We start from the raw sequence: 15,905 nt of genomic DNA, 5'->3' as shown, positions 1-15,905 counted from the left end.
TTAATTATGCTTTAAATGAATAATCAGATAAACTAACCAGCCTGAAAAAGATTTTTACTGGTATATTGAACCTATATAAACAAAAACAGGGCACGAGCCTTGTTTACATGACGAAGAATTGTGAGCCCTGTATCTTGCTTAAAAGTCAACGACTGGCACCCACATTTCATTTTATCATTAGAAATGCATTCCAAAAGTATTGCGAATAATAAAACCAGAAAAATAGAATTTGACCAAAATCATGACCATGCCCCTTTAACCAACTGTTGAGCTCTTTGATACACATTTAGTCATAATTACATCACAAAGCAGTAGTCGCGTCAAAACGAGTTCATGGCGATTTAGCGTATCTATATGCTTATGGAGTTATGATCCGGATTAGGATTTTCAGGATTTTGGAAAGTAACATTTTCCCTTTTATTTTTTATTTTTGCTTGTAAAGATTTTTTGGATGAGTCTGCCCCCCCCCCCTCCCCCCTCCACCTTCAAAAACGATGCTACGTGCCTGCAATTGATATCTACCAAAAATCTCGTTAAGTTAGCATGTACTTATGGCGATATGATGCAATTCAGATATAACGGTATGATGCATATTTATTAAGTATCCGCATTACATATCAATGTGTGTTCATATCAAAGGGACTGGAGTTCAATAATTGGGACGATATCATAGACTTACAGTTCTTGTCTTCTTTATAAGGTACTTTGCTCCAGCAATTACAGTCAATGATTTTGTATACGAATGATCATCATATTATAATTTTTGTATTCTTATCACGTGGGTCAAGATAAGTCAAGAAGAAGTATCAATATAATAACCAGTATATAATACTTAAGTAGCGGTATCAATCACTGGATTCGTTGTATTTGAATTATTTAAGATTTAGCAGTTTTGTTCTTAAAGTTTTCACCTTATTTTGCGCACGTTACAAAAGAACGTAAGGACTATATGTAACACCATTGCTGCCTCCACTATTTTGTAGGAGTAATTAATTCACGTGCTTTAAGAAACAGCAAAGTTTTCATAACCTGCATTTTTGTGTACAATAACATACAGAACTATGTTTATAATATGTGGCAACGATTTGGTTTAAAATTATCTGAAGTAGATGCATGCATGTCATTTTAGAGACTAAATTTGTGACTGAGATAGTTAAATAAGTCAGCCTCTGCCAGTTGCAATTCAACCGAATAGGAAACAGAATACACATACAATCCACGTTACTCTTCCCTTTTTGTCTCCTCTCTGGATGTCGTATTGAACGTCCCATATACATGTCGGATAAACCTCGACAAAGAACGGAAGTCGTCTCTTGTAAACACTTGAAATCACGCAAGACAACAAACATCAACTAACTCGCCGCGTACCTACCCTATCCTACTTACTATTGTGTACAGTGTATATACTACTCAGTATGTACAGGGTAATGCATTTTACTAGGATCAAGATCTATATAGTAAATTTCCTAAATCATTTACTAGATATTGACCTAAAAAAAGAACCATGATCCTTTTTTCTGTGATCTTTGCTATTGTGTCCTTGAAAATATAAACAGACATTGTGTTCTAGCTAAAATTATAGAACAATTTTTTTCTTCTTCAAAAAACATTTATATCATTCATACACGAAATCAAGAATTTTATCTGAATCGAAAACATGACTTTCCTACGAAAAGATGACGCTGAATTTTGAGATCATTATATAATTTAAATGTTAATAGATCTGAGTCTCCACAGACATAATTTATGTCCAATTAGTTTTATTGTTTCATGTTCTTTTAACATGCTTATAATTTCTCTGAGATAATTTGTTGGGGGTTTTTTTTTCAGTTGTATTAGACACGAACCAATGGTACCACGCCACTTATAACCATCCTGGAGAAATCAGCATCACTATTGGATCTGAGTACAACTAAAAAATTAATAAAATTTTATCTCCAGAAATCATATTTGTTGTTTTGTTTTGGAGAGAGAGAGAGAGAGAGAGAGAGAGAGCACTTGCAAACTAAGTATGAATTTGGCATGCACTTCACACTTGGTAAATGGAAAGCACCTCCGTTTTCAAAAAATATTCAACTTTTTGAGAAATTCATTATTTAATTTTGTTTTGCAAACTCTGTCAGTGATCTTGATGTTGATATCCTCATACATCGGAACAAAAACACAACCCTTATATATTCTTACTTCTTGTTTTTTTTTTGTGCGCGTTTTTCGTTGTTTTTTTTTGGGGGGGGGGGTATTTTGTTTTAGAAATTAAGAGGATATTTATCCACGAAACTATCGCAAACATCATCAGATTCTATTTACTGGAATATTTTTACACCAGGCTGAAGCTAGCAGCCAAAAGTGAACAGACTCGGGGATCAATTTTTAAAGTATACGTATAGAACAGACTCGGGGATCAATTTTTAAAGTATACGTATAGACAAATACCAATATTCAATTGAATTTCATTAGACTCGAGCACAAGCACATAAAAAATTATAATTTCATCCAGGCGAGCTTTACTGCCTCCGAAGTTGTCAATGCTCGTACAAATTATTGATGCATTAATCAACTTGATATTAATTAAAGTATGCCGATGATAGTTTAAAATATAACTTTCTGTTCGAGTACCCTCAGTATTTTAATGATTTTCCTTATTGGCTGCTAGCTTCTACGGGCTTGGGTATGGCCATAAGCTCTCCGAAACTTTGTATCAGTTAAAGCCCCCAAAAAACGAAAAAAGAAAAGAAGTTAAAAATTGCTAAAATTTATTTAATGACATTTGTTTGTACAATGTTGTTAAACAATCTTGTGTATAAAACATGGCAGAGGACACATTGTTTCTCAGAAACTAACACCTGACCACCAGTGTCACTATCGGTTACAGCACTTAACAAGTGCAGAGAGGTCATGACCAGCATTCTGATAATGGAAGAGCAAAGAAGTCGAAATCAGAAGTTCCGTCTGCCAGACAAAGTATTAAATCAAACTGCAGAAGAATTTCACAACTTGGATATCAAAAGAAATGAAATTAGAATAACAAGATCACATGACAAAAAAGGTATTTATAGTATATAAATATATATATTCATATATCAACAGCAACACAAACATGTCAAAAATAACCAGTGACAGATTTCATTTCGTATTTCTTGGTGAAGTCAACGCTAGTTAAGTCTCCAATTCAAAACAGTGATTGCGATGCATACATAGAAATCTTTCCTATTTGGGTACCCATAATGCAAGGAATCCCTTACAGAACTTCCCTCTAAAAATTTGTACACATTAAAAAAATATATGTGGAACATCTGATATCAAATTGAATATAAAAGCATATTTAAGCATTAAATCAATCGTTAAAAAGACTACGAGAAACACTGTTAGACACTAAAATATTAGGAAGGAGAAGTAGAGTAGAACTTTTACTACTACTTTGATTTTTTTTTAAAAGAAATTATTACAAAAAAAAAAAAAAAATCTTGGTCTACAAGTTATCTAATCATTCTCGCTTCATCAGATCTACATCAATTTTCAGCACTAACGCCAGAGCTTTGTTTTGCTTTTGACTCTCAGCAATGAATTCTGGATATCTTGTCTTAAAATCATTACAAAATCAATGCAAGATTAAGACGTCACAGCCTCGAATCAAATGATTGTTGAATTTCAAATGATTACAAGACTTTCCTAATAATCATTATCAGAGAACACAGCTTACAGATGAACTAAGCAACATACACTGTTAATTATGTTCTATTATGTACAATGAGTATCCATGAGAAATGAAATATACAATTGTGTACGCCGTTGATCCTTTAAGAAGAGAAAAAATAATCTTAAATAGTTGATTGGAAAGGAGTCATTCTCTGAGACTTTTGAAGGGAAAAAAGCCTTCTATGGTACACTATTTGAAGATACATCTATGCAATAAGGCTGGCACACGATGGCTAACAAAATAAGTTTATTCCTGGAGCGCCAAATTATATCACACACTATGCCGACATATTGGACCAATGGTTATCCATCAGAAAAGACGGGGGGTGAGCAGCTTGTCCTTACAAAATGATGACTTTACGAAAACAGTTATTCAAGCTGATATTTCAACATGCAAGAGTCATGATTAATGGAGAGGGGACTTTTAACTGTCCAGAACTCGGACGTATGCGGCAGGAAACAATCCTTCTTGGCCGTGAAGCTCGCCTTTCCACCAGTTGCTATCCACTTCCTCTAGAATCGTAACTACGTCCCCTTTGCTGAACCCTAACTCTTCCTCTGTCTCTGCTTTGAATTCATACTGGGCCGTTGCTCGCTTTTTCTGAAGAAGAAAAATCAAAATGCAGACTTGTGTATTTGTTATTCTCTCAATGCTAAATCATAATGAATTAAAGACACTACCTAGCTATATTTTCAAAAAGACATGAATGAAAATTTGGCATAATTTAGAAATTTTAAACAATGCTTCCTCAAATAAATAAAGTTTGATTTAAAATATGTCATTCAACTACATGTATTAAAATGTGATCATCATAATGAAAAATTAACAAATTAACTTAGAATTTGGCATTAAAAAGCATAACGCTAATTAATGTAATATTCATATTTTAATAAATGTAAAATTCATATAAATTTTGACATTAAGGCAAATGAAATATTCATATACATATTTTTTTTTATAGAAACTCTGCATCAACCAATTCAAATTGAGATCAAGATACAAAATATAAAATTAATCAACAGTAAACTTTTGAAGAAAATACAATGAAGCTAAGAAATATTGAACAGTGATCAAAACACTCAACAACTTGTATGAATATAAAAAAAAATGCTAATGTGTACACAAAGTTATGCATACTTATTTGCTTTTATATTCATTTCACTTGGCTGTAAACAAAAAGGTGCCCATTTATATCAATACAGCCTTCAAAGAATACCTTAGTTATTCCCAATTTCATTCCCACTGTCTGTCACCAGATGGGGAAATTCCAGACAGGAACGACTTACTAACAACTGGATCAAGCCGAAAACTTTCCCACTTAACATTGATTGGATCAAAATTTGATCATATCATTTCTCTATAAACCCTGGGCACAATGCTAATGCATGCATGCACACAAAAACAATACAACGGTAACTACCGGCATGACCAGGAAACTTTAAAACAATTAAAATTAGTCAAAAGGAAAAAGGCACAAAGGTCAGAATTAACAAGAGAGTTAGGAAACAACACAGTTTTCGACAAACTAGGGAAAAGGAAGAGATCCCAGCCCCAAAAAAAGTTTCCATGTATCAGTAAACAACACATCAGTAGAGGTCCAGCTACTCTAGGAGTCATGCCAAGGGGTGTGATGGTACCAACCCTGTTAGTCGCCATATCTTTGAGTACAATGGTCTGTCCGCGATTGACAGATGACATCCGATGATATTCAATCAGTTCGTTTATAGAGTTGAACTTGACAACCCATAGGAAATATTTGCCTGCTCCATCCCTTAATACTTTAAAATGCTGGATATTTTCTTGAAACCTGGAAGAAAAAAGCATGCACATTTTGAGAGAGGAAGGAGAGAATAATATGCACGTATATTTTTACCTTGCCCAAATCAACAAGCTTTATATTTTGTCCTCGGACCACAGATGAAGTTTTGTGAAACTCTATTAAATCATTCACAGAGTTGTACTTGTCAACCCAGAGGTAATATTTGCCCACTCCGTCCCGAAGGACCTTGAAGTGCTGCACCGCCTCGCGAACTCTGAAAGATAAGGTGCCCATGTTTGCATTGGAATACATCTCAGTAAAGCTCTTCCAGGTGCGGAATTAACACAAAGAATAAGCCATGCAATATAATGGAAGTATCTTTCTGAACACAAAGTGATAAATAAGATGAATCAAAACAGTGGGTTTTTTTTTTCCAGATAATGCACTGGTAAAAATGTTGTTTTTATTGAAGAAAAAACACCCCTGTTTTAATTCAACTGGTTTATAACAGTAAGTTCAGGAAAACACTTACATCCATTAAATTTCAATTGATCCTTAATCATCTTTACATTTAAAATAACAAAAGGCCATAATGCGATTCAAATTAACTGAAGTTTGACAGATAATCTACTTACCCAGAAGTGCTCACTTAATGTATAAGCATTACACAGTGTGCACTTTGGTTGTAGGTAAAACTCTCTGTGCATGATCATCAAATTAACATTCATTAACAGTGACAGAACACATGTATTTTTTACAATTTTTAAAATTCCTAGGAGTTTTGAAGTCCTGTTATGAATATAATCATGTTCTGACTTTTTGGTACTTTTGGGCTTATTGTTTCTTTGCAAATATGATTGTCCAGATTTCTAGAAAGGGGCCTGTGACATTTGAATCGAAAATTCTGGTCAAACTGGGAATTTTATTTTTTTTAAAGTTGTTGGGGTGAAAAATCAGTTCATCTTTTCAAAAAGGTACTGAAATTCTGACCTCTTTACTCGTTTTAATTTGCTCCTGTTTGTCAATTAAACTGCATGTTACAATCAAAATCTATTCATAAAATGTCCTATACTTGAAGATAATAATTGGTGATTGCTGTTTCAAGGTTTCAGATTTATTAGTTTTAAACAGACCACTTACTTTACCAGTTTCCTTCTGACTCATCAATACAGTAAAACTGTACCGGTAATAATATATTTTTTGTCAGTCATCATTTCATGATCTATAAATTGCCTTTAGCTTATCCTATAGAGACATCTAACCTCTTGGAGGATAAACATTTTTATAAATTTAAATACAACCCCTTCCAGATACTCATGGCGATATTTACAATTTACATTTACGAGAAATATACCGGTATATATAAAAAAGTTCAGGCTTGAATACTTTTGAGCATATTAATGTAATCAATGACTTAAATTGCTGGCTATTTCCTTGAGATATTGCACAAGTTAGGGAAATTCAACATAAAAATAGACATAATTTGGTTGATTTTAATTTACCCATGATGTAAGATTTTATTGATCAATTATAATATTTTGATAATGTCCTGGTTTTATAATGACATTTGACCAAACCAAGGAAATGTGAACAGTACATGTACTTAATAAAATTCCAAAAGTACATCGCTCAAAATCAGTCACATTAGTTTCTTGTTGAAGAAATCTCTGAGTCAAATGAGACGAGATAAAGTAAAGGAAGATCCTGTTTTCAAGTACATATAGATTTTCTGAATGTGATCAGCATGACCTAGCCTTGTGTAATAATATGTTCAGTTATGGGCCATTTCCTCACAAGTGGCTATTTAAAAAAAATACCATTCATATAGAACATCTGAAGACTGAAGGCTGATGTTTCAGAAATGAGGTCAGAGATATACACAGACACTACACATAAACTATATTTTTAAAATGCATTGGATTTGGAATATACATCTGTACAAATATCAGCTTATTATGGTCAGTTCTTGATAACCAGTACTGGTAGTATATATTCATGTTATCTTTGTATAGTAAACATCAATTGAACTCAACTACATGTACTTCAATGGCCTTAGCATTAATCAAGAGATCCCCCACCTATTTAAATTTTTTATTAAAAAATGCAGGAAATTCCTTACATTTTAAAAACCATAGTGTATGCATAAAATTCAAAAAATGAATTAAGTTAAAGCTGGCAAACTAACTCCCAATCTTAACTATGTTCACTTAGTTATTATGACATTCAATTTTCGATGTGGCAGATTTTGAATTTTGAATTATAAGTTTATAACACCCAAATTTTTTTTTATAACAAAACAATAGCAGTACAATAAGACTTACTTTACTGAGATTGAGAATTCCCCTGGGGCACTCTCACTGTTTCTGAGCAGGAATGCCCCATCTGGATGAATGTAGTTTCCCCTGGCGTCTTTCTCCAATAGCCTCCTCTCTGCTTCTAGTCGTGGAATCTTTCCAGCAAACCAGCTAGAAAATCAAAATTACAATTATTACTTTTCTTCTAGAGCAGGAGGCACATGAAAAATTTACATCGCCACAATGCACAGGAATCTGGTTGAAATAGTTTGAATGTCATAATATCCATGCATGTTAAGGGGATATCAATAGCTCAAATAAATTTATCTGGTGACCAAGAAGAAATTCATACACACATACAATCATTAGCAAAACAAGACTAAAGGGAAACTGTGAATTTGAAGATACACTTCTTTCCGATTTTCGTCAGTGTGTCAACTGTATTTTTTTTTTTTTTTACATCTTTCTACTATGAAAATTTTATAATCATTAAAGATAACAGGCATCATAAACTAATTATGACTGTCACCTATATTTTGCATTTATAGATACCCCACTTGAAAATGATGCAAACATTTCCACATCTCATTTATTAATTATAGATTAGCAAAAAACTTATTTATACATATAATAATAGTTAACACCCTATTGTGTCATTTCCATACTTGGAATTAATATTTCCCATTTTCTGTTAACACCTCTATGTGTCTGTAAATAAGTCTTAGTTAGATCCTAATTTTGTTTTCCCTAACCTTTAACTTTACTGCATTCATTGAGGAAATGAAGCTTCTTTATATGTCAAAGTGTCCATATTTGGTATCAATGAAATGTTCAGATAATAATAACAAATCATCTGGACACAACATTAGCTGCAATGATTTCAAGGTGGTGGGGTGATTTCAATGACATTTTAAATCACTGACCAAAATAGAAATAATTGTGAACAATTTGGCAGACTAAAAATTTATGAATAATGTTGCATAACTAATACTTCAAACTTTCAATTGAAAGGGTACTTAATTTTCAACATCAACTTTATTTATATTTTTTTTGGGGGGTGGGGGTGTCCTCTGAAGGGAGTGGTGATGTTTGCAAGCTATTTCATACTTACGGGTGCGGTTTCATTTCTATATAGTTATTTGGTACATATCCCTCTTTACCATCTAGTTCTGCTTTGAACCAGTTCTGATCATCATCCATACTTAGTATCTGTAAAAAAAAGAAAAAAATCATCTTTAATGTTCAAAAGTTAATCAATCCCAATACCTGTATGCATGTATCAAGATCATGAAATTAAAATATACAGGATGCCTCTTCGATCATTTGACATAGACATGCCCTTAGTTTGCCTAGTGCCCAGAAGAATAGATTTTTAAGAGCCCTTGGCCCTGCGTCTGTAAACTCCACAGTAAAGGCCTCTTCTTTGCTCATAGCTATGTGCTTAATTTGTCTTCTGAATGTCCAGTTGTACAGAGGAAGATTTAAGAAGAAATGCAAATTCACTTTTTGACCCAAAAAAGCACCACATTAACATCAGAAACCCTGACCCTACTGGCGTGCGACCAGTTCTCGCCGAGTACCATTTCTCGCCAGTACATTGTGACATCATTAAGGTCTTCCATTTCCAACGGAAGACCTTCTAGTAATTGTAAGGTTTTTTATTATTATCATTATTTTTTTCCCATTTTTTGTCCACAAGATTTCCCAGAGATGGCTGGATAGATTTACTTTAAGTTTTCAGGACTGATAGAGAATGATAATATCTCGAGGTGTTTTTTTCATTTATTAAAAATACATTTCCTGTCCTCCGTTTCCTGTCCCGCGACAAAAAGCTTGTCACATCGAGATAAACGATAAAGACTTGAACATCCAAACTTTGAGGAATGATAGACCTTTAGTTATAGATGTGTTTAAACATTTTTGCTTTGTTTGGGGTAACTTCCGGTCATCACCGGAAGCACTTCAAAAATTTTTCTTTTTACATATTTAATTCATTTTCCGTAGAATAAAGATATTAGTATAAATCCTTACATATGTCATCTATGCAATGTTAAATAAACAAAAAAATTCTACTTCCGGTAAGATATCTCGATTAATATCTCACGAAACTTTTTTAAAACATATTTTGTACCCGCAATATCTCAGAAACTGTAAGCGATCAAAGCACGAAACTTTCACTGATGATAGACATTTGATTGAAGATGTGTTTAAACAGTTTCATTTTGTCGACCGTCACTTCCGGTCCGCACCAGAAGAGTTCAAACAAATCAAGCTGTTTATTTGTTTAACTGTTTTTATTCGATAGTTTTAGTTACTGCGATAAATAATAATGTAAGATAGGCAAGTAAACAAGAAATATTAAATTCATTTTTCATTGAGCACTTCCGTTTGCCCGTTTCTTGTCCCGAGACAAAAAAAACTTATTTCGACGAGATCTCATAAACGGTAACGACTTGAACAACCAAACTTTGTGGAATGATAGACCTATGTATGTACATGTGTTAACACTATTTTGTTTTATCCGGCGTAACTTCCGGTCGTCACAGGAAGTACATCCAATTTTGATTCTTTAAAAATATTTTGGTTATTTAGCATGGAAGTAACATTTTAGCTAAAAAAATACAAAAGGTCATCTACACATGGTAGATATGTTTTGTATGATCCGGCGTAACTTCCAGTCCTTGCAGAAAGTACTCAAAAATTGACATTTCGTCTTTTTGTTTTATTTATTTTTTGGGAATTCCTTTACAGTATATATTATATCCATTTTTCTGTTTACAAGAAAAACGGATTTTTTTTTGTACAGATTAATACATAAGGAACGGAAGACCTTTTTCTTGCTATAGCAACAAGTATGTGTTGATAAAATGACGTCACAATGACTGGCAAGAAATGGTACTCAGCGAGAACTGGTCGCATGCCAGTAGGGTTATACAGTGTACAATTTTGGTAGAGACCCCCTTGCTCATCACATCCATGCATGTGCTTTGTTTGTCTGCTGAAAATTAAGTAGAAGAGAAGAGGGTTATTTAAAAATTACATCAGTTCTTTTCATTTACAATGTTTACCCAAAATTTATAGCCCCATGGGGAGGGGAGGGTCAGGAATTATACAAATTTGGTTTCCTTCTTCCTATAGAAGCTACATCACAAACCAAATTTGTTCATGAAATTACTTGTCGTTTAAGATCATAAAAAGTTGAAAATGTTCAAATGCTTATGACAATTCACATGGCCGAACAAAAATTGATAGCAATAGGTCACCTGTGTGACTTGGGTGACCCAAAAATTCAATTTTTCCTCTTCACTCAAAGAAAATTTGTGTAAAGTTAAATTGAAATTGGCCCATTAGTTCTATTTCTAAAAAAAAATTAGTAGACAGTGGACAGGCGGATGGTGGACAACAGGCGATCAGAATTGCTTACTCGACTTTTTCAGTTCAGTTGAGCTGGAATTTCTTTGATCTACATGTACATATGGTTCCTGACTATTTAAAATCTAAATATATCTACAAAACTGAATACATCACTTGTTGTTTGGAAGTAACTTGGTTAAGTTACGAGAACAAAGCATTTGCATATACCAGTGCAGTGTACATATATGGTGAAAACTCCTTTTTCCAATGAAAAAGCGCTTTACATACTACAAATACTTGTACATCTGTACTCCAGTTCATGTTTCATATTCTGGTATAAAACTAAGGAAGTGAATACAATACCACATGAACAATAAAACCACAAGTGTGCAACTTCAAAGTACACAAACATTACTACACGTCTAAAAGTGTGTACATGTAATTAGAAGATCAAAATCATCAAAACAGACACGTACATGTAGCAGTTATCTTACACAGCTGATAAAAACATGTACACTTGACTGAGATCAGAAATGAATGGATAAAGCTATCTTCTGTGTTGTGTACATATTACATAAAGCAGTGCACTGTCAGATTTTTCAATCAGTTACTTAAAACTGGGCCAAAAGATCACCTTTCTTATCAAAGCCACTGAAACGAAAGACTTCCTTGATGGTTTATTGTAACATTAGAAAAATGCTGCATGACATAATCAGGATTGTTGCCATCATTTATTATCAAATCTTGTAAATGGGGAGTAAGACTTCTGCAGCTGATTCCCACAAGGAAAAAAAGATTCTGAAGATATCCCCTTAAAGGAGAGCATCTTGAAGAAAGATAACTCTTTAAAAATCCAATTTTTGTACCTCATGAAAAATTATCAAGCCGGTGTGTAATTTTTTCAAACACTTTGATCAGCAGTTTTCACAAAATCTTCTCAATCTTCAGGCTTGTTATAAAAAATTCAGAGCACATTTCCACAAATATGTACATTAGAGGGAATTTGTAATGCTGACTAAAAGACAACATAATTTTATGACTTGAGATCTCCTAATGTTAATAATTATGCTTATCACTTCATACTAACCGAAATATTAGCTGCAGGTCTGTAGCTCCCAGTCTGAAAAAAATTTTGATGGACGACTTGGAAGCAACAGTTCCATATGTGTTAAAAAGTTGCAGTTTTATCTCCCAGATTGTCTATCCAATATTTCTCAGACCAGGAGCTACAGACCTGCAGCTAAATGAAATATGTACATATACAAAGAGATTCTTCAACAATTAACAGTGCCACTAGTTATACAACATTCACCTAATAATTTTATTACATCCTCATGAAATTTGTGAAAGTCATTACCTGTAGTTTTAAAATATCTTGCCATAAATTCCACTGTTTTTATGTAAACAAAACTTGAAACCTCTTTGATGTCTTGCCAAGGAATTAATAAAATTGGACTTTTCAAGAATAATCCATACCAGGACAAATACTGTGTATCTAACCAGTTATTTTGGTATCATATTGTTGGCATGATAAGAGACCCCATTTTGCCAAGCACTAGATTTAGCATTAATTGTCTTAAATATAAAAACATCTGATTTAATTTTTGTTTAAATCATGTCGACAATCAGGTATAAGAATTAAAAAGATGACAAAAACTGAATTCAACAACATCCTTACAGTTGTTTTAAGTGTTTATATAGTTCTATGTCCTTCCTCAAAAGCTGAGAAATTCTAGAAAATCTTTCATGATGTCTTTCATCGCATCTATTTTTCCACAGATTTTATAAATATACAGTTGTAGTGCATTTATAAAGAAAATTTGTTTCAAACATCACTTGAAATAAACTTCAATATGTAACAAGACTAACAGTCACATATGCCTACACAGCTTTGATATTTAGGATACCAAATTGTTGCCTTCTCAATAATCATGATTCAATGCCATACACTATCAATAACCACTCGCATCAAGACTTTGATGAAAGAAGCCAGTCTTAGACTTTACATAATGACAGTACTGAGAGACACTAGTCAAATAGAAATTCCTGTTAGTATCAAAATAAAGGTTAAACATATATATATACATTTTCCATTTAAAGCTGCTTGGTCTGAATTTTTTTGTTATTACAGTCAGTATCAATTTTTTTTCCATACAAACCATTTATCTTAAAAAGTTATGGACTTTCTCCTATTTACATGAGCAGAATCAGTCTCCTTTCAAAGTTAGAAATATTCAAAGTAAATAAAAATAATTTCTGTTTGGGCAAACGAAAAAACAAACCAAAGTGCATCAGGGGAATTTTTAGAAAAGGAAACCGTCTGGTTTCATCCCCCGAATGATTGGAGTTACTAGTATTCAACCCGCATGCTATGCATCGATTGTAAAGAAAGCAAACTTCAGAAATATTAGCGAACAAAACGTACACATGTTTATTTGTATTTTGTCTGATTATTTCCACCTTTATTTAATACGATGTCAAAGTCGTAATACAACCATGATACCCGTCTCATCGTCAGGGGTGAAATTTGTTAGCAAATTTTGTACCTATTTTTCTTCATTGAAATTTGGCATAATTGACTAGAAAAAACTACTGCAAAGTCTACTATTAAGCATATACTAAGCATAACCATCGTTTAAAAGAGTGCATAAAATTTGATATAAAATCGGACCAAGCAGCTTTAATTATATGGACTAAAGATCTTCTAGTTTTTTTTAAAGTGCATCTATAAAACTGACACAAACCAATCTCAAATAAAACAAGCTTCATGACAATACCATCCCACTTTCACAAGTGTTACACGTTCACTTGTACTTTGATCAGTTTGGAGATGTAATTGTATTCGTGCATATAGTTAATCACATCAAAATACCTCTAATTTGACCTGCTATTGTTGATATTTGATCCAAGTTGTTAAAAAATGCACGATGTTTCAGTTTTATGATGTACATGTGTATTAACTATAGTATAATTGCGTACCCTGCCATTACGTTATTGACGAGTGACTCATAGTGTTATTGTTCCCCAAATATCATTAGAATCAATCATAAAGAGTCAAATCATTTACAATACAGGATCATGTCAAAACAATTCATTCAAAGAAAAGATATCAACAACGATAATTAAAAATAGGAAACTATTTTTATGTCATATTCTTCCAGGAAGTCAACTCGCCCATACATCCAAATCTGATAATTATCATAAAAAATGACACCGGCATGTGTGGTTAAAATATTGTAAAGTATTCAAATTATTAAAATATATCGATACCTTTAAGATATTATTTTTGGCAAAGCTTAATTCATCATCAGCAGTTGCTCTGAAGTCATGTTTCGCTATCGCCTCCATCTTGACCCTGATATGGGGAAATTACTACGCGGATTGGTGCTTCAACACAATCCACTTTTCCTTTTGACTCCTTGGGACAACAAAAATAAAAATTTGAAATATTTTGAACTGTAAAAAGAGTTACAAGAAATAAATCAATTTCAATCAATTAAAACGTTGCTTTTATTTGTTTATAAAATTTAATAATAGTGTTATTTCTCATTTCGGAAGGTAGTGATTAGTTCAAGATGATTCAACAAGCATGTCGAACCCGATTTCATTATTTTCAAAGGGGAGGAGGTGTAAGCAATTAAAAACTAAATATGCGCTCTATTTTCCCCTTTGATACAATTATAGATTACACTTTCATTTTAAATCGATATATCAATCAATCAAGAAAAAAAATTATAATTTAAATCAGTCTAGGCCTAATATTTAATTAATTTTTAAAGCATTATATATACATGTATATTATTTTATATCCTAAAATCAATTTAATAATTATTTACTAGCATGTGCAATAAAATTTCACAAGTAAATTTAGTTATAAAAACAGATAATTAAAAATAGAGTTAAATACATCGGGCATATAGGAGGGGAGACGGGTCTGATATCCCTCGGACCTCTTTTCAAATATATTTTTTTTCTTATTTTTATACAGTAGATAATCAACATTTTGTCGTTTATTTGTGTTTATTATTAATTGAATGATGATTTAACATTTACTAGATTGAGGTTTGCTGCTACTCTAAAGGCACTTAATCGACGATAACCGGTTACAATTCAATTCAATTTAATTTCTTTATTAACCAATTGAGGGCCCTCAAGGGGCAACATGAAGACTGTACATACAACATCAAATGTACAAGAGACATGTATTACGGGAGGTAACCCTTCCTTAATTATACATGTAAACACAGCATGTACATTTATAATACAGCCTATACTGTCAGTGTCAGATGCCAACTGCTCACTGTCACTGCTTCCTGCCTTCTTAACAATGGTTGCACAACCAACATGTATAATAACAAAGAACATTACAATAAGGCCATTCCAAGTTTTTTTCTTTGTGCGTCCCACCAAAAGTTTAAAATCTGAAAAGTGTCACGTTGATGGCTCTTGATGAGTTCGCGTCATATGGGGATTTACTCGATATTTTCCTTATTTGGTCATTAAACCAGCTCTACATGTAGGAGCTTTCCAAATCTAAAGTAATCAATATAACTTTTATTTTCAAATAATCATTTGTGTGAAGACAAAATTAAGGTCCATATTCCCGTTTTGTCAAAATTAAGGTACTGAGCCCACTAGTGGCAGTGGGAGGACAGCATCTAATGAGTGGACTCAGAATCCCTAGCCAGCTCACGCTGTAATGACGAAAGATTTTAAATACGTTTTGTTTAGTGTGGATTTTTTTATTTAATTTTTTTTTATCATTACCCATTATATTGTTTATTGTATTATATTTACACAT

The 15,905-nt window shown here is 32.8% G+C and overlaps 1 protein-coding gene across 2 annotated transcripts; it reads right to left on the bottom strand.

Moving 5' to 3' along the window:
* Positions 1–2,736: 2,736 nt before the first annotated feature.
* Positions 2,737–14,517, bottom strand: LOC128166290 (growth factor receptor-bound protein 2-like). 2 transcript variants are annotated; one of them, XM_052831371.1, is made up of 5 exons: positions 14,375–14,517; positions 8,862–8,959; positions 7,778–7,921; positions 5,571–5,730; positions 2,737–4,297 (listed from the first exon to the last, which is right to left on the bottom strand). In XM_052831371.1, the coding sequence occupies exons 1-5, from the start codon at positions 14,450–14,452 to the stop codon at positions 4,121–4,123; spliced, it is 657 nt and encodes a 218-aa protein (XP_052687331.1). In that variant the 5' UTR covers positions 14,453–14,517; the 3' UTR covers positions 2,737–4,120. The 2 variants fall into 2 exon arrangements, with proteins under 2 accessions (XP_052687331.1, XP_052687330.1); XM_052831370.1 differs by lacking the exon at positions 5,571–5,730 and adding an exon at positions 5,339–5,504.
* Between the last annotated feature and the right edge of the window lie 1,388 nt (positions 14,518–15,905).

This window comes from Crassostrea angulata, chromosome 10 (assembly GCF_025612915.1).
Source record: "Crassostrea angulata isolate pt1a10 chromosome 10, ASM2561291v2, whole genome shotgun sequence".
Lineage (NCBI taxonomy): Eukaryota > Metazoa > Mollusca > Bivalvia > Ostreida > Ostreidae > Magallana > Magallana angulata.
The sequence above is the reverse complement of the archived record's forward strand: the minus strand, read 5'-3'. Positions and strand labels throughout refer to the sequence as shown.

Coding starts and splice junctions, on each gene's coding strand:
- LOC128166290 (XM_052831370.1), bottom strand. CDS start 14,452: ATGGAGGCGATAGCGAAACATGACTTCAGAGCAACTGCTGATGATGAA. Junction 7,922..8,861: donor ATAGAAATGAAACCGCACCC/GTAAGTATGAAA, acceptor TTGATTTTCTAG/CTGGTTTGCTGGAAAGATTC. Junction 4,298..5,338: donor AAGATATGGCGACTAACAGG/GTTGGTACCATC, acceptor TTTCTTCTTCAG/AAAAAGCGAGCAACGGCCCA.